The 17,118-nt window shown below is 55.5% G+C and overlaps 1 protein-coding gene across 27 annotated transcripts in view; it reads left to right on the top strand.

Annotated features, from left to right (window-relative positions):
* Positions 1 to 2,464: 2,464 nt before the first annotated feature.
* Positions 2,465 to 17,118, top strand: part of CACNA1G (calcium voltage-gated channel subunit alpha1 G) — a 146,504-nt gene continuing 131,850 nt past the window's right edge. For 7 of the 27 annotated variants that reach the window (XM_042032441.1, XM_042032439.1, XM_042032440.1 and 4 more), the window contains exon 1: positions 2,649 to 3,163. In XM_042032441.1, coding sequence (XP_041888375.1) covers positions 2,922 to 3,163 — 242 coding nt within the window. In that variant the 5' untranslated portion in view covers positions 2,649 to 2,921. Of the gene's footprint in view, positions 3,164 to 17,118 lie in introns of all 27 variants that reach the window. The other 20 variants (XM_042032429.1, XM_042032435.1, XM_042032433.1 and 17 more) reach the window with 6 other exon arrangements.

Raw genomic sequence — 17,118 nt, 5'->3', positions numbered from 1 at the left:
CCCTGGGGAGATGCTGTGGGCTGGGGCAGTGCTGGGAAGGGCTCCTGGTTTAGCTCCTCTGCCCACCTGACACAGGGGTGGGCAAACGAACATCCTGGCTGGGCTGTGCCAGGCTCTGGGCTCTCATCCCTCTGAGATCCACAACCAAGATCACTCTTCCCCTAACAAGAACATCTTTTTAGTTTAGTATTTGCTCATGCCAAACTCCTGTTAGGCTGGTGGTGCTGGCTTGATCCTCCTTGGGTGCTTCACTTTAAATTTAGGCTTGACAGACCATGTATCCTCTTCCTTTTTTCCTGTCCTAGTTGAAGGGAGAACACTGTTGGAGATGGGAAGGTTTGCATGTCTCTTCTGTGTGATGTCGGATGCCTTTATAGGGCAGGTATCTTCTAAAGCAAAATGCTTTCAATTCTCACGGCGAGCATAATTCTTGAAAATGTATGCAATAAACAAAACGAGCCAAATGTAATTAAAATGGAGACAGCATATAATCTGGTAACCCACTTAGAGGCTCAAAGCTTCAGCTTTTAAAAAATGTTTGCTCCAAATCCATTTAAATAAACAGACCGACACACAAAGACTCTCTGTACATCATCAGGATACAAAGAGAATTGGATCAAAAGCAGCTGTGACCAGGCTGTACATATGTAGTGAGGAAATTGCTTGATCTAAGACTGCACCTTGTACATGCAAATATGTTTGTGGACCTTCCCGGGATTGCATTTGTACCTCAGCCGAGCTGTTGGGCTGTGCTCTGCCAGGGAGCAAGGGCTGCTGTGTGCCCCACTGCCAGAGGGTTGGCTGGGGGCTCGGGGAGCTCTTGGCATGCTCGTGTGTCTGCTCTGTGCTTTGGCTGTGGCAGAGAGAGGCCGAAGACAGCCGAGCTCTGCCCTTTCCGTGCACACACTGCATCCAGAGGGGGGGATCGCTCAGAAACCTGTGGAAAAAAATGGGAGTCCCTGTCCTTAGCACCCGTGTTGTGGCCTCTCCGCTCGCCTGGTGTCACACATGTCATGTGCTGTCACACCAGTGTCCCTCTGGGCTTGCAGGAGGGTCTCCTGCACGGGGGGGCTGTGGGGTTTGCATCTCCTCTGCCTGGACGCTGTCACTCACAGCTCTGCAGCAGAGCCTGGCTGGCCTTGAAGTTTTGCCAATAGCCATGTGATTTGTCTCGGGTTGGACAGCACAGGCTGTGAATCCAAGATCAAGTGTGCTCCCAGGCCAGCAGGATTTGGCCAAGAGAAGGCATTTTGGGTCAGACAGGAGCATCTGCCTGTTGTTCTCGCAGGTGTTTTTGGACTAGCTGGAGCTCTTGGGAAGGACATGCTCATATTTATATAAATATGATGCAAGGGCTACTGGGGAAGGGTGAGAAAGCTATTTCTAAAGTGGAAAAAAAAAATCTAAGCATTAAGAAGCAGGGTCCTGGCTCAGCCTGGGGATGTCAAAATGCGGGGTGCTGGCAGAAAATCCTTTACTCGGGTCCCGCTGGAGGAAGGTCTGACTCGGCAGTGGTCGGGAGCGCCCAGCGGGCCGTGCCCCTCGCTCGGGGCCGTGTGTCCCCCGCTTGTCCCCCGGGGCGCTGGCGGCGCGGTCGCTGCCGTCGGGGCCGGCTCCCGCCGCGGCCGGGACTCGCACCGGCAGAGGGAGCTCCGGCCGCGTCCTCGGAGCAGGGGGGACGGGGGGGGACCGGCTGCTCCCACGGTTGGGGGCTGACGGGTCCCCCTCCCCTCCTCGGGGCCGGGCCCCCCTGCGAGCTGCCGGCCGGGCTCGTGTCTCCAGCCAGCCCGGGGGCGACCGGCTCGGGACGGGCTGACCACGCTCGAGCAGCCGGGGACTTGGGGGCGGGGGGCACCGGGCAGTGACCCACATGCACCGAGCGCAGGAGCACGGTGTCCGCTCTCAGGCGGTGGGGGACGGGGCAGGGGGCAACCCCTGGGGACGCGCAGCAGGGCGAGCATCTCCTGAAAGGCTCAGGCAGCGCTCGGGAGGGCTCGGTAGCGGCTCCTGCAGCCCTCGGCACTTTGGCCCGGCCGGCCTTGCACTCCTGGCGCTCTTCCCTCCCGCAGGAGAGACCGCGCGGGGCGGTCTCCCCCCGCCGCATCTCTCCCCCTTTGCCTCCCCCCGGCTTCCCCCTCTCCCGGTGCCGCAGGGTCCCACCGGGGGCTGCCTCCGCCTAACGCGGCGTGGGGCTTTCCCGCTCTTCCCCGCCCCCAGCGCTCGGCGCTGCATGTCCCCGTTGTCCCCCGCACCCCCGCAGGGCAGGGGGTGCCCGGCCCCGGTGCCCGGGCGGGTGCGCCCCGTCCAGCCCCGCCGGGGACCGCGCTGCCCGTCCAGCTGTGCCCCCGGACGGACACGCACCACAGCCAATGGGGAGGCGCTGGGGGGCCGCGGGCGAGCCCCCATTGGCGGCGGGGGGAGGAGGAGCCGGGACTTGAAGTTGGAGTGAGGGATCCAGCTGTGCGGAGCGCTCGGCTCGGCGCGGCCGCCGCGGGAGCATCCTCCGCCGCCGCCCGTCCCCGGGGCGCCGGGCAGCATCCCCCGCCCCGGGCAGATGTTGGGGCGCGGAGGGGACAGGCAGAGCCGCTAAGGGCGGCCCGCCCCGCGGGTAGGGGCCAGCACCGGCAGCGGGGGCCGCCCCGCCGCCGCCTCCCTGCCCGCGGCTCGGCCGGCTCGGGCCCCCGGAGGCACGGCGAGGAGGAGCTACGGAGCCCGCGGACGGCAGGGCAGGACGAGGGGGGCGGCCCGGCCCCGGCCCCGGCGGGGGACGAGGCAGTGGCTCGCCCGGCCATGTCACCCCGGCGCTGAAGCCGCCCCGCCGCAGCCCCCAGCCCCCCGGCCCCGCCATGGCCGCGCCACTCTAGGTGTCCCACCGGCTCGCCCCTCGTCGCCCCGGCTCCCCCGGGGCTGCCGGCCGGAGGATGGACGAAGATGGACCGCGAGCGGCCGAGGAGGATCCGGAGCCGGGCAGAGCCAAGACTTTCATCCGCCTTAATGACCTGTCCGGGGCCGGGGGCCACCCGGGGCCGGGGGACAGGGAGGCGGGCAGCGGCGACTCGGAGGCGGAGGCGCTGCCCTACCCGGCGCTGGCCCCCGTCGTCTTTTTCTACCTGAGCCAGGAGAGCCGGCCACGGAGCTGGTGCCTCCGGCTGGTCTGTAACCCGTATCCTTTGCAGGTGTTCGGAGGCGAGGTAAGCCCCACTGGGCCCGCACGCCCCCGGAGCGGCCGGCAGGGCGGGGGACACCTCCCGTCTGGAGCCCGCCGGGTGATGGGGAAGGAGCCGGGGTTCGGGAGGACCCGTCAGCAGCCGTCCCCGGGGTAGCGGGGGGCAGCCGGCGATGCTCGCCCCCTCCCCGGTGCTCGCCCGGGAAGTTTTCCGGGCTGTTGCAGGGGCTCGGCGGTCTATGTCGGGGTGCGGGGCTCCCCCTCCTGCAGGGCTTCCCTCTCCCGGCCGCGATGCCGCGGCTCCCGCGGGCTTCAGCGCTCCGTTCCACGGGGACTCCGAGTGGGAGCTGCTGGGGACCATCCTTCCCCGGGGATCGACCGTCTCCGGTCCCGCTCCCCAGACACGCTGAGGGACCCTAACCCCGGTCTCTTGCTTTGTGGACCGGTTCTTCCTCCCTGACCCCATTTCTTGCCCATTTTAGGCTCCCTGATCCCTTCCCCGAGGGTTTGCGAGGGGGTTGCAATCTGGAGGGAGGTGGAGGTTTTCGGGGGTGGGGTTGCTGCCCAGCTCCAGGGTCCCTAAACAATTCAGGGTGCTCGAGCCCAGTCGAAGGGCCCGTTCTCTGCAGTCCCCCGGGGGATGCTCCTTGCTTGGAGGGGTCGGGGCAGGTTGGGGGCCACGGTCCCCTGGGTGTGCGTTGGCCAAGGGCAGCTGTTTGTCAGATCCTGGGGTCAACCACGACCCTCTAAAGGCTTCTGATCTCCTTCCAAGCTCCCTATCTGCTCTGGCACAGGCCGAGCCGCTTTAGTCAAGTTTAAGCCTTCAAAAGAAGGGAGGGGGGAAAAAAAAATAGAGGAGACAATAGAAAAATTTCTTCCTTCCACAGTCTTGGTGTCTTTAAAGTTTCCCTTTGGAGTTGGGTTGCAACCAGCACACGGCTTGTAGCATTCCGAGTATTTTACCATCCCCAAACTCCAGTTCCATTTATTATTTGCAGAAACAAAACCCCGAAATGAAATAAAGTGAAGCGATGTGGCTTCCAGCAGGGGCTGGTGCAGACGCTTCCCGGGAAGTTCCCGTGTCCGTGCTGCGCTGCCGGCGCAAGAGGCAGGCGAGTAGGTCTGGGCAGCAGCCCCACATCTGGAGGGGGAGAGGCTGTGCAGCAGCAGGGAGGACATGTTACATGGTACAGAGGACCAGAATACCCTGTGCAAGTCCTCCTCCTGGTGTGCGGGAGCTGTTAGGAATTACATCCCAGCTGAGGTCGGTGTGCTTGGGAAGAGCGGTGAGGGTCTGCTGGAGTTGTGAATATTGTTTTACTTGAGCTTCAGCAATGATTTCTCTGATAAACAGGCTGCCTTTTCTCCTAAAATGTCCCCCAGGAGGGAAAAATCCAAGATTTCTCTTCCCAGTCATGAATATCCTCAGCAGCTTCTCCCCAGATCTCTTTCAGACCAGCTAAGCAGTTCAAAGCTGCCTTTATTTAAACATCTTAGGAAATCTCGCAACTTTGTGAAGCCTTCTGTTTTGGAAAGAAATATTAACGACAGGCTGCAAGTCAGTGTGTTCTTGTTGCCTACTATGACTAATATTATTTATGATTGCTGGTTTAAATATGTTTCCAAGTCTCTTTGTTCTGTTTTTTTTTTTTCTTAAATTTTTAATCTTTGAAATGTTGTTTTGAATCTGGTGTTAACACCTGCATGGTTTTAGTGTTTTCAGTAAAATCCCCCACCCCAGTAGCGGCTTGAAATGTGTTTTCTCCTCTGTGGCTGCGAAAACAAGCTGATTAACTTTTGTCCTTGGAAAATTAGTGGTATTGTGGGCACCTGAAAACACCACTGTGAGCCGGGGATGAGCATTAAGTGCAGTCCTGCTAGCTGGGATTTTTCTTGTCACCAATTTTTCACTTGTTACTGACAAAGAAAAGCTCTTGCCGGGAATCCTGGGGCCACGAGGGCGATGTTGTGGGTCTTTGAGTCGTGTGGCTGCATGCAGCTGTTTGTTTTCAGGGTCACTGACCCAGAATTGGGGGAGTTTATTTAAAAACAACACAAAAAAAACCCCAGTTCAGCCTACAGAAGAGAGGAAGGCAGTACCTTGGTACCTGCACTGTGTCCCATCACTTGCTGAGCTGTTCAGCAGAGCGTTGTCTTGCTCATCCCTTTGCCTCTGTGCCGCTCCAGTGCTGGAGCTGAGCCTGCTCTTGTTTATATTTATTACTTTTATTTTTTTCTTTAGTGTGGTGGCCCTTCTCCATCTGTAATCTTCTAGGAATCATGCCCCAGTGTTAAAACCATGTAAATCACGTTGCTGGAAAGTCTTTGTTGCCACCAGCTGCCTTGCAGAGGATTGACAGTGCTTTGGCTGATGTGCCTGCTGAATCCTGCCCCATCTCCGGGGGCTTGGAGTTGTTCACTGCCTTCTACCACTCTCTCAGGTGGATTTTACCTTTCTGCATCTGCTCCTGCAGAAACTGGATGGGAGGGCTCTGGTTTGAGCTGTGCTTGTGGAGATGCAGAGCTTAGGGCTTTTCCAGGCATATTTGTGGTGCTCTAATCTGACTGATAAAATTTGCTGTGGATGAGGCATTGGGAAGAAGTGCAGGACCCACTCTTGCCCAAGAAGGACAGTTTGTACCCCCGAGGTGCAGCTGGAACTCCTGGGATTCTGCTCTGTATCCCTGTCCAGGCAGTGTGCGTGGCTGTGGTACCTGAGGCCGGGTTAGGGGAGGGTGATGGTTGAGGTGCTGAGTATCCAGCAGGGATGCGAAGTCCTGTTGAGGCGGTTTGTTGGGATTTTCTGCCATGTTTCTGTCCAGAACATCCTCTGCCTGGACCAGGGAGCTTTTTCTCTTGCTGTCTGGAGCAGAGATGTGGGGTACTGTGCTGCTCTCCTTCTCCTCTCCCTTAGGGCTAGAAGGAGGTCATGAAGTTTGTCCTGATCCAGAATTTTTCCAGAGCCTGAAACCTTGGGATTTTTAACTCTAAACATGTACCAGATGGCCAACCTGTCCTCCCCCTCCATTCCATTGTGGTCTTTGAGTGAAAACCTCTCTGGGAGCCATGAGGACCTGGGGGGATGAGCCTGGATGACAGCCTGTATATTCCTGGTGGCTTTGGGGTGGAAGGTTCTTCCCTGGGTGAGAACTTTCTGGGTCAAGAGGGAAGAAAGAGCAGGGACAACTTTAGTGGTCACAGTGCTGGGCCCACAGGCTCAGAGATGGGAAAGGCTGTGGCACATGCAGCGTGTCCTGGTGTGCGTGCTGGCAAGGCCATGAGAGGAGAAGCAGGAGTCTCTGAGAGGGAGAAAAGAGGAGGGAAGCTGGTTACTTGACTTTCACTTGTAAAATAAAAGCACCAGGAAGGCTGGGAAGATGAAAGGCTGTATCAGGGTCTGTGCCAGGCTGCTCCTCTGATCAGAGACAAGAAACGAGGCTATTTCTTGAGAGTTGTGGAGTGATTGAAGAGCGGGGATGGAGAAAGTGGGGAGGATGCTACCACTTGGCATTAAGAGCTCTGAATAGAGAAATAGCAGTGTAACTGAAAGGGCCTGTGATATCTATTGTAGTACTGAAAACTGCCTCGTCCCCCACGCCTGCCTGCCTGCCTGCAGAGCGCTGCTGCCTGGAGAGCAGCACGCGGCAACGGGGCACTGCAAAAACCTGCTGGAAGGTGCCATTCCTGGGGAGACATCCCCAAATTGGCTGAAATCCTGTTTTTTCCTCCTGGTTTGGAGGGTGAAGGGCAGGTCTGCAAATTCCCTCGCTGGGAAGGGGAGTTTTGGGTGGCACCAGGAGGAGTGCTCCCATCCCTCTTGGCTGCTCTGCGGCACAGTCCCTGGGATTTGGGGTTTGGGAATGGCTTTGGCAAAGAAACGTATCTTGATCCGGTCACAGAAACCAGCCCTGCCTTCTGTCTGCAGTAAAACAGTGAGGACTCTTGCAGCAGCCGCCTCACATGGCTCCACTCGCTCCCCAGTAGGGAGAGATGGGTGACCAAAGCTGGGTCCTGGGGAGGTGCTGGGTGCCCCCAGCTCCTGTTGGAAGTTGCAGATGCCCAGACACCTCCAGGAATGGGTCTGGAGCCTCCATGGCGTCACGCCAAGGTGGAGCCGAGATCTGCACCAGGCTGGCTCATGGGATGGCTGGAGCTGCTGTGCCAGAGCTTGGTGCTTCATCAAGGCAGCACTGGCCCCACCGAGGGCACAGCCAGCCCCTGCTGAGCTCACCCGGTGCCCTGGGCTGTGCTGGAACCACTCTGTGCTGGTCTGGCTGGATCCAGCTCTTCAGGAGGGGCATGTCCGTGTGTCTGACTGCACCAGAGCCAGGACCCTCCTGCTGGCTGCGGGTGAGACCTGAGGCTGCTGAGCTGTGTTGTGGTTTGGGCTCCCCAGCCCCAGCAGTGCCCCCCAGTACCTTTTCTCACAGGAATGCCTGTAGTGAGGGCAGTGGGCAAGTGGAACCCCTGTCACCCTGTGGGAGATTGGGGCCCTCACCCCCTCCTCAGCCATGTCAGCTCATGGGGAGAGCCAGGAACTGCTTGTGCTGCTCTTTGAAGAGTTCAGTGTGGTGCAGGGTTAAAAATATACTTTTTTCTTGTTATCAAAGGGGTGTATTTTTTGGGGCGAGTGCACGTGGTGTCCTTTACACTTCTATACATTTGTTCCAGCCTCACTTCTGCGTTTAACAAAGCAAAACGCTTTGATTTGACAGGTCAGACCTGAAATGGATCTTGTTTTCATTTAAAAACCCCACAAAGGAGCCAGAACCCATTTGCTTCACCTGTGTCTGATCCATCCCAGGGCACCTGAGCTTGTTTCTCCTGTGACCCAGTTCGCTGGCTGGTGCCTCCCATCCCTCCTGGGACAGATGGAATTTCTCCCGCTGTGGCTGAGCCTCTGCTGTCTCTGTGCCCCTTCCGTGGCTCCTGGGGAGAAATGAAACATGACTTGTCTGGTTGATGCCCGGCCGAGGGGGCTCCCACAGCCCCTTGGCCCTCCTGCCTGGGACAGAGCATCCTGCTGCTCCCAGGGCAGGTGCTGGCACATCCCTGGGCTCTCTCCAGCTCCTGCGTGACCATCTCGTGGAGAAACAGGACTCATCACCTTTTAGCAAGGGCAGCACAGGGGTGCTGCGGTTATTTCCCTCCTCCCAGGAGACAAATAACTGCAAATCCTCTTCCCTGCTGTTCACAAACCCTTTGGGAGCTCAGCGGGAGCAGCAGGCGGTGTTCACTTCCCGGAGCTGGGTGCAGTGGCCAGCATTCCTCTCATCCCTGCCTCCCTGGAAGAGCCAGGAGCAGCTCGATCCTAATGTAGGTGACACCTGGTCTCACCAGGGATCTCTGGAGCCACCCATGGCCCAGCCGTGCCGGCAGCCAGGCGCTTCCTTTGCTCCCCGCGTGTGTATGTGTTTTTTAAGGAGATTCTTCTGCGAATTCCCTCTTCCAGGCTGTTGTGTCACATCTGGAAGTTTGTGTAGGAGTTTATCCAAGCGCTGGAGTACAGCGCAGCTTTTTCTCATTTAAAAATCATAGGCTGGCATTTTGAAGCGGGCTGGGGTGGGGGGGAGGAGGGAAGGGGAGAGGGAAGCTGTCTGCCAAAAAGCAAACTGGAGCAGAGGAATCGTAATGACTTCCAGAAGTTTTCTTTCTTTCTTCATTTCTTGCTTTCCCTCCCTCTCTGCCGGCTCACAGACAAAAGGCTCGGCCTCATGCGGTCCGTGGTTATGTCACCCCGGCCGGGAGGGGTGGCCCCGTCCTGCCTGGGGACCCCGCGCTGCTCGGGGACAGCTCTGCTTCGGCTCCTCGTAGGAAATCCGGAACACGGGCTCCCATCTGGGGTGGGGGGAGGCGTCTCTGGAGACTTGCTTGGTACCAGTGCACAGACTATTCTGAGCTGGAAGGGACACACAGGGATCATCGAGTCCAGCTCTTCGGTGAATGGCCCGTGTGGGGTTGGTTTTCATCTGGGGCCAGCAGCCAGGGCAGGGGGCTGGGAGGGGATCCCAGCGTTCTCCCCGCCCCTCATGCCCAGGACAGGAGGGGCAGACGGGCGGGTGGCGATCCGGGGTGGGGTTGGACCACCCCGCGCCGCTCATCCACGGGGCTGACGTGTCTCCCACCAGACTCCCTGCTCTCCATCGGCTTTTGTGTTCTCTGCCCTGTTCCTTAGTGCGGGGTGTTGGAGCCGGTCTGGAAATGCCCGGGATTTTATGATGCACAGAAAATTTCTGCTTTCTTCTCCCCCCGCACCCACTGCAGAAGCTTTGGCATCGTGCTGAAAAATGCTGCTTTCTCATTTTTATTTGAAACTCTCCTTCACTTTGTTTTTTTCTCCATTCTGAAAAGACCAAGTTTTGGATTACCCCAAGTTCCCTGCCCAGGTTTCTCTCAACGCTCCTTTTTTTTCTACTGTTTTGCTGGAAGGGAGCAAAACCTTTGGCCAAAATGAACCTCCCTGATGGCTTTTTCACTTGGATCATGAAATCATTTTCCCTTGGCGGAGGACCCATGGGGAGCCTTTGCCCCCGGCAGCTTTGCTGGCTGAGAGGAGGGTCTGAGGGAACGGGGCCGTCCTTGGGGAACTGGGGAAGGAGCATCCGGAGTCAGGTTGGGAGGGCTTTGAAGCTTCACTGTGGTTTGGAGGGGGTTGAATTTCCTAGTTAATTAGGAGGCCTAAGTGTTTCTGGGTTTGTTACGAGGCCAGATCATGGCTTTCCCTTCCCCGGAGCCTTGGCTCTCTGCTGAGCAACCTAGATGTGAAATGTTCCCTTTGGATGGTGATGCACGCAGAGGTTTCCCCCAACCTGGGTTCATTTGGCTTTGGCTTTCTCCAGCCTTGGCCTCTCACCCAGGAATCTGGCCTGGTGCTAAGAAATAAAACAAAAAAAAAAAAAAGAAAAAAGGAGGAAATTCTCATGGTTTTATATAACGGAGTGAGTAACGACTGGTCGTGCTTTGGGATGCTCTCACATCTGCTTCCTACCAAAGCCTCAGCAAAGAAGCTTTGAGCAGATGGAAAAACCACATTTTTCAGCCTGAATATTTGCTGAGAGAAGCTTTGAGGCTTGCTCTCCGTGCTGGCTGCCGTGGTGCTGGTTACTGCCTTACGGGAAAGGGGCTGCTGGGGTGCCAGGAGCAGCATCCCGTGCCCGAGGTGTGGCACGGTCGGGCAGGTCCTGGCGGGAGCTGTGGCCGTGCACGTGTGCGTGGGACCGGGACGTGCCCGTGACTCAGCCCCCAGAAGTTCACCGCTTTAGTCACAAGTAGATGGAAATTGTCTATTGGTTTGGCTCCCGTGCCTGAAATGTTTTGGTTGGGATTTTTAGCATGTTCCCTAGGCGCAAGGGATTGGCGGCTGTTGGTGTTGGGGGTTTTTTTTTGTCACCCGTGTCATCCCAGTTTTCTCTCTCTCTCTCTCTCTCTCTGCCGGGATGCAAAATCCAAGGGTGAGGGCAGGAGAGGGCTGAAAATGGGAACAAAATGCTAAAGCAGGTGATGACTGAGAGCTGGGAGCTTGGCACAGACGAGTTTATAAAGAAAAGGGGATTTATTTACTGTAATCCAGGCGCTAGCCCCACACTTACAGGGTTCCTAGTGCAAAGCATCCTTATATTTATCTCTAATTTGGTTCTCTTCCAAGAGGTTTTCCCCAGCGAAAACTGAACCAGCTTCGAGATGCTCCCTAAGCCTGGGGGCTGAAGGCAAACCCACAGCCAGCAGCAGTGGAGCTGGGCAAGGGGATTCACAGGGATTCACCCACCTTGGCAGCCCAACCACCCCCGAGAGGTTTTATGCCTCCAGGATTTCCTGTGATTCATAACTTAATCAGGTCAGGTTTCGCACTCCCTCCTCCTGCGTTATTGGCCGCCTCTGCGCTCCCTCCCGAGATGCTGGTGGCCAGAGCAGCCCAAGGCAGAGCCCTCCCCTGCCCAGATGGCGAACAGGGCTTGTTAATGATTTGTTAATTCAATTAGAAAGTGCTCGTTAACCCATGGCGAGGCTGAAGCTGCCTTCTGGAGGGCAGGGCTCACCCCCATGCCTGCGACTCCTGCTGCCAAAACATTTATTTGGTGTTAAGCTGCCAGCCACGCTATGCAAATAGAGATGTTAATCATGAATAAGGTTCATTTTTAACTCCGGGTTGAGACTAGACTTGGGAAGAACCCTGCTCCGGAGAGGGGAGAAGGTGGTGGGAGCTCTGCTGTGGGTGGGTGTGCAACTCCCAGGGCCAGGTTGGCTGGATCCTGTGGAAGGGAACAAATGTCTCTGCTCCTGCTTGGCCCCGGGGTCTGTAGGAATAAAATGTTCCTTCTGCTGCGGGTGAATGAGGCTTGTAAGTGCATTTGATGGGCTGCTCCTTAACCAGCCTCCTCTGCATTGGTGCTAGCTGCTAATAACACAAATCCCAGGTCTGGGCTGGTGGTCCCCGTGCCTGTGTTGGATGCAAAATGTCTTCAATTTGGGAACCATCGTGTCTAGATAGCCTGGGTGTAGCAGTTCTACCTTAATGGGAGAAAACAAACTCCAGTAAGAATGATAAATAATGGAGCCCTCTGATGCTCCATTGAATTAATGCTTATCCGGGCAGATAGGGAGGAAAGGAATTAAATTAATATCTGACTTGTAACTGCTACTGTATGTGGTTATTGACTTATCTTGCTTTGGAGGGCCATAAATATGTCTTGGGATATACCCCCGAGGCCATAATCTGCTCAGGGTCACGGTGCAGGTCTGTCTCTGATGTTCCTTCAGAGATTCATCTTGACTTCTAGGGTCAAAAATCCAAATTCCTCTGACAAAGGACCCAGCCACGTGCAGAGGGGAATATGTTTGCTCTATATGGCAAGCATACAGCATAAATCTCGAAGGTCTCTGCCCTGTATAAATTGCTTTATTGTTTGTGATCCATGGCTGGCTCAGCGTTGGAGGGTGTGGAGCCTGATTTGACTGAGAGGAGAGGTGCAGGTGAAGCTTTGTGGCTCTGGAATTGGGATGGATCACAACTGGAGCCTCATACTCTTATCCACTGCCTTTCTCCCTGTGCCTGGGATTTTGTGCCTCTTAGGCAGTTGTTTAGGGATTAAGGATGGCTTGGGGGGATAAGATGGGCCTCTCAGCCTACCCCTCAGTAGCCGTGGCCCAGGGCTTTGGGTATCCATGAGCCTGGGGGGTGGAGTGAGATCTTCCCTTTCAGCCCTCAGTACTGTGTGGGTGCTCCTGTTGATGAGCCAGTGGATGTGAGCTGACCCTGGGCACCCCAAACCATGCCGGCCATGGGGGTGGCACAGGGCATTTCCCAGCTCTGTGTGCTTGGTGTCCTGGGGCTTTGTACCCACACGTGTGTGCTGCACACAGGGTCAGCAGCTTGGGAAACCGATGGATGGTGACAGCAAGGGCCAAGCTGACCTGTCATGGTCCCCTCGTGAGGCTGACCTGGAGCATCCCTGTGTGCCTGAGCCATGGCAGGACGTCCTTCCTCTAGCTGAGGTGGATGTTCCCAGCTCTTGGGCTCTGTTTTACACAGGGGATAACTCTCTGCCTGGGTGACTCCCCTCTCAGCAGTGTGTGTTCACCCCCTTCTCTGGCACAGCCAATGTTAGTGCAGGAGTCTCCAGGCCATGAATGGTGCTCTGAGCCCCCAACCTCCTCTTCCTCTCACCCATTGTTTCAGGCCCTGCTGCCTGGATGAGGCATTGCTGTGGTGAGGGTATTTTTTAGGATGCTTCTGTTTTATCTTTCCATCCTGTCCCTTAGGATGGTGCACATCCTGTCCCACAGCAGCCCCCTCCAGGCACCAACATGCTGCTCCCATGGGAGCAATTTCCCCTGCTGTGGGCAAATCACAGCCCCTTCTTCAGAAACTGCTCATGGCAGCAGCACAGGGGAATCCTGTCTTTTTCCAGGAAAAGAAGAGCAGAGGAGGCCAAGGCCAGCACGGGGTACCCACAGCGAGGGTGGAGACACTTCTGCCTTCATCTCAGTAAATGGGCTCTGGCTCCTCCAGCAGCGGATGTTCACATCTCAGCTGGGTTCTGGGCTTGGCTTTGTGCTGGGTTTTGTTTTCTCTTTTCTCATAGCCCCATGAAGCTGGGCTGTCTCAGCTCTGGGAGCTCAGAGGGCTGAGCAAGTGGGGGTCGAGCTGCAAATCTCATGGTGAACTGGGGGACAAAAGGAAAGTGCTTTGCTGTGCCTCCCCCTCCTCCCTCCCCCCCCTGCAATCTCCCCCATTCATCTGCTGAACACCTTGATTTTTTTTAACCTCTGGTTTGGGTTTTTTTTTTTACTATTGCCTGGATTTTGCATGGGGGGCAGGCTGGAGGTTGGGGGGGGGGTGTGTGTGCACTGAATCTATTCAAGGAGTTGTGATCTTTGCATTTCATTTTGCAGTTCAGCTGGAAAGATCTCGTTTCCAAATACACCCACACACAGGCACAGCAAGAGAGGAGAGCGCAGGGGAGGGAGGGAGCTACTCAAGGGGGATGGGGCAGCATGGGGAGGGCTGGGGGCCATGGCAGGGGCACTGAGAGCCTTGGCAAATCCGACTGGGAGTGGTCCAAAGCCTTTATCCGAGGGCAGGAGATGCCTTTGCTCTGTATCTCAAGGCCATGCAGGTGCTTGGCTGTCATGTGAGTGCTTGGATGCTTTAGTCCAGAGCAAAGAGGGCCTGAGAGGAGCAAAGGTCCCCCAGCAGAGCCCTTGCCCTGAGCCTGGCAGTGGCTCTAAGAGCATCTGGGGGGACGCCAGGGCAGTTTTAGAATTGCACACAGTGTGTGTGCGTACATACACAGGTCCCCACCACAGGCTGAGCAGAGCCCAGGACATGGCTACACCATGGTGAGACCTGCTTTTGCAATGGAAGAACAGCAAAGGCACAGAAAGAAGTCACAAAACTCCTCTCCCAGTGACCTTCAGGCCAAAATCATCTTATTTCCAAAGATGAGCCAGTGCTGGAATGATTCCTTTAGTCTGTAACTCCCCATCCACACCATCTCCCTCCTGGGCCTTCCTTGCCAGCCAGGTCCTGATTCCAGCTCTTGGGTTCTGGAGGAGCTGGTGGTAGGGTGGATGCATCCTGCATCTCCCAGTGCTGTCAGGGATGGGGTTAATGGAAAGCAAATGAACCTTCATCCTGGTGGGCATCTAAATGTGCAGCAGAGGGTAAAAGTGAGGAGCTGAGCAGATGGGGACTTGGTGGTGGTAGAAGGTTTTGGACAGACACCTCAGCCTGCCTAAGCTGGGAGCTGATGGTAACGTTGCCTCTACATCAGAGTGTCGGGGCAATGTGGGGGTAGTTACCTGAGCCCCCAAATCTGGGTCCTTCCCTGGCTTCAGGGCTTGGGAGCAGCTTGGGGTGCTGGGGTGTTATCACAGGTACCTGCACTCCCACCCATCTTCCCCCCGGGCCCCTTGGGTGGATGCTGGTGGCACGTCTGGAGCTCAGCCCCCGCACACTGAGTCCTTCCGCCACCCTTTCGGGTCAGTGCATGATTTTTTCCATCGCTCTGAAGCGGCTGAGCTCATACAACAATATTCCCTGGGCCAACACCGCTCCTTTTTGAAGTTCCTTGTTTTGGTATTCCTCAAGCTCTGTATCCTCAGGCATGAAACACAACACCCCTTGGCGCTGGAGGCATTTCCCCGACGCCGTGGCTTTGGTCATCCCCAGCATCCTGCTGCCAGGTGAAACCACTGCCCCATCCCTGAGCTGCTGGTGGATGCCATCTCCTCCCAAATTCACCACAAGGCTTAAAAGGTGGTAAAATAGGATCCTTTGGCCACCTTGGCACGCCGCAGCATGCCGCCAGTGGAAAGGCAGCCACTGGAGCATGCTCAGGGCCGTGTTTGTCTTAGCCAGTGGCCACGACTGGAGCCGGGGCTCTGCCAAGCAGTGAAAATGCCAGAGCAGTGAGTTTATCCCGTGGTGTTTGATTTGTGGTCACGGTGGAAGCCGGGCTGGGAGTGACAGTGGAGGATGCAGCAGAAAAGAGCAGTTTTGGGACGGTCGTGCAAACATCTCGTGGTGCTAAAAGTTGGGATTTTCTCCTTTGTTTTTCCTCCCCCGCTGCTGGCCGTGCTGGCGGCGAGGTGAAGTTTATGGGAGAAATAGCGCGGTTCTGGGAAATATTTTGCCTTGCTTGTATTGTTGAATTTTATTTTCTTTTTCTGGCAGCGGATGAAGGAAACGGGAACACAAACAGCTTGGCTGGTGGGGTATTGGTCCAGAATCAGCCTGGGCAGTGAGAGGCTGCTTTTCTGGGGACAGAAAATACTCGAAAGCAGACGGGGTTTTCATTGTTTTCATTCCTCTCACTTTCTGTCCCCGCGCTCTGCTGGCTCTTAGGATGATGTTAAACAAGGGGAGAACACATCCTGCTGTTAAGGCAAGGATGTGCATTGATGCTCCTGGCCTCCCATGTGTTCTCACTGATTAAAATCTTAAATTCTTCCATTTTTTACAAGATTTTGGGTTTCTGTGCTGAGCTGGAGAGTCTCTATGGCAACAGCTACAGGCAACTTTTATCTGTAACCCTTTTTGGGTTTTTTTGGCAGAGGGGGGGAAGAGGATGGGTGCATGGTGCTAGAGCATCAGTGACTATTTGAATACCCCAAATATTTGGGGTGGTGAGTGCTGGGAGAGAAATGGAATTGAAATACAGAATTGCTTCTTGCCCATGAAGCCAAGGGCCTGGGTCCTGGCTGGACCCCTCTCCCCTCTGCTAATTATGGCATTTTTTGACTGTGAAGAGGGGAGAGTCCCATCCATCCCTACATCCATCCCACCCCAAGGCCAGGGGTTTCCCACTTGGGTGTCATTTCTGGAAGAGTTTAGAGCCATTCTTGGAGTGTGATTGCAGCAGCATTTCAAGACAATTAAAACCTGAGCCTTTTAGGAAAAGTTGCAGCATGTAATAGAAAGGAAACCAGCTGGGCTAGATTGAAGCATAATAGGTTTTGGGAGTAATTTTTAGAATCCTATACTGTAGGTCTTTCTCGAAAGATACTATACAATTTAATAACATGTTATATTCCTATATGTTATATTTAAATCATCCTATAGTATCGTGTAGGAGGAATTTAATTTTCCACTACAGGGTAATATACCTTTCTATAGGTTTTTGGTTGTGGGTTTTTTTTATTTTGGTCCATTGGAGTTAAATGAAAAATTATATCCTTCCTAGAAAATCTAACAGAATGATGAGAAAATAATACCCTTAATTTATTTTATAGAGTGTGTGAGTATAGGAGTTTATGTAGCTGTATAAAAACCCATTTAGGGCCTGTTGGGGAGGTGGTTTGAGATAGGATGGAGATGGGTTCAGATGCTGTGCTGGCCAAACAGTGTGGGGGCTCTGAAATAGGGCCTGGGACTGTCTAAAGGGGGAAAAACTAAAAATAAATAAAAGCCAGGACTTCCTTGCATCTCTACTTCTGCTCCTGGGATGCAGTTAGAGAGACGATGGAATGGTGGGTGCAGGGCTGTGGGAGGAACTGCTGGAGCGGGGCGAGACTGGGGGCTGGCTCTTGTGCCAGGGGCTGGAGAAAGGAGCAAGCAGCTCTCCATGCTTGGAGAAATGGGCTTTGGAAGTAGCTGGCAGGGGCTGTGCCACTCTGCGTGGCTGTTTGCAGCAGGCTGAGGGAGGCAGGAGAGGGGTCCACGGCACGGCGGGCGATGCCCTTGCCTGTATTTTGCAGCACTGCCTCGTCTGTAAGGGGTGAGTTCTGTGGTGGTTTTGCCTGGTCACACATGGATTTGGCCATACCAAATCCACCATACAAAGCTGGGCAATAATTCTCTGTGCTGTGCTGATGGGGAGGTGTGACAGGGTTCCGTGGGCAGATGGCAGCTGGGCCCTTCTGTGTGCTCACCCTGCTTTGTGGGGTCTGTGTCAGCTGTAACCCCACCAGTAAAAGCCCATGGCTGGGATGCTCTGCTCACTTATGGAGAA

Source organism: Corvus kubaryi, unplaced genomic scaffold (genome assembly GCF_017639235.1).
Source record: "Corvus kubaryi isolate FWS band 111438036 unplaced genomic scaffold, C.kubaryi_AGA036_p1.0 37353, whole genome shotgun sequence".
NCBI lineage: Eukaryota > Metazoa > Chordata > Aves > Passeriformes > Corvidae > Corvus > Corvus kubaryi.
The sequence above is the reverse complement of the archived record's forward strand: the minus strand, read 5'-3'. Positions and strand labels throughout refer to the sequence as shown.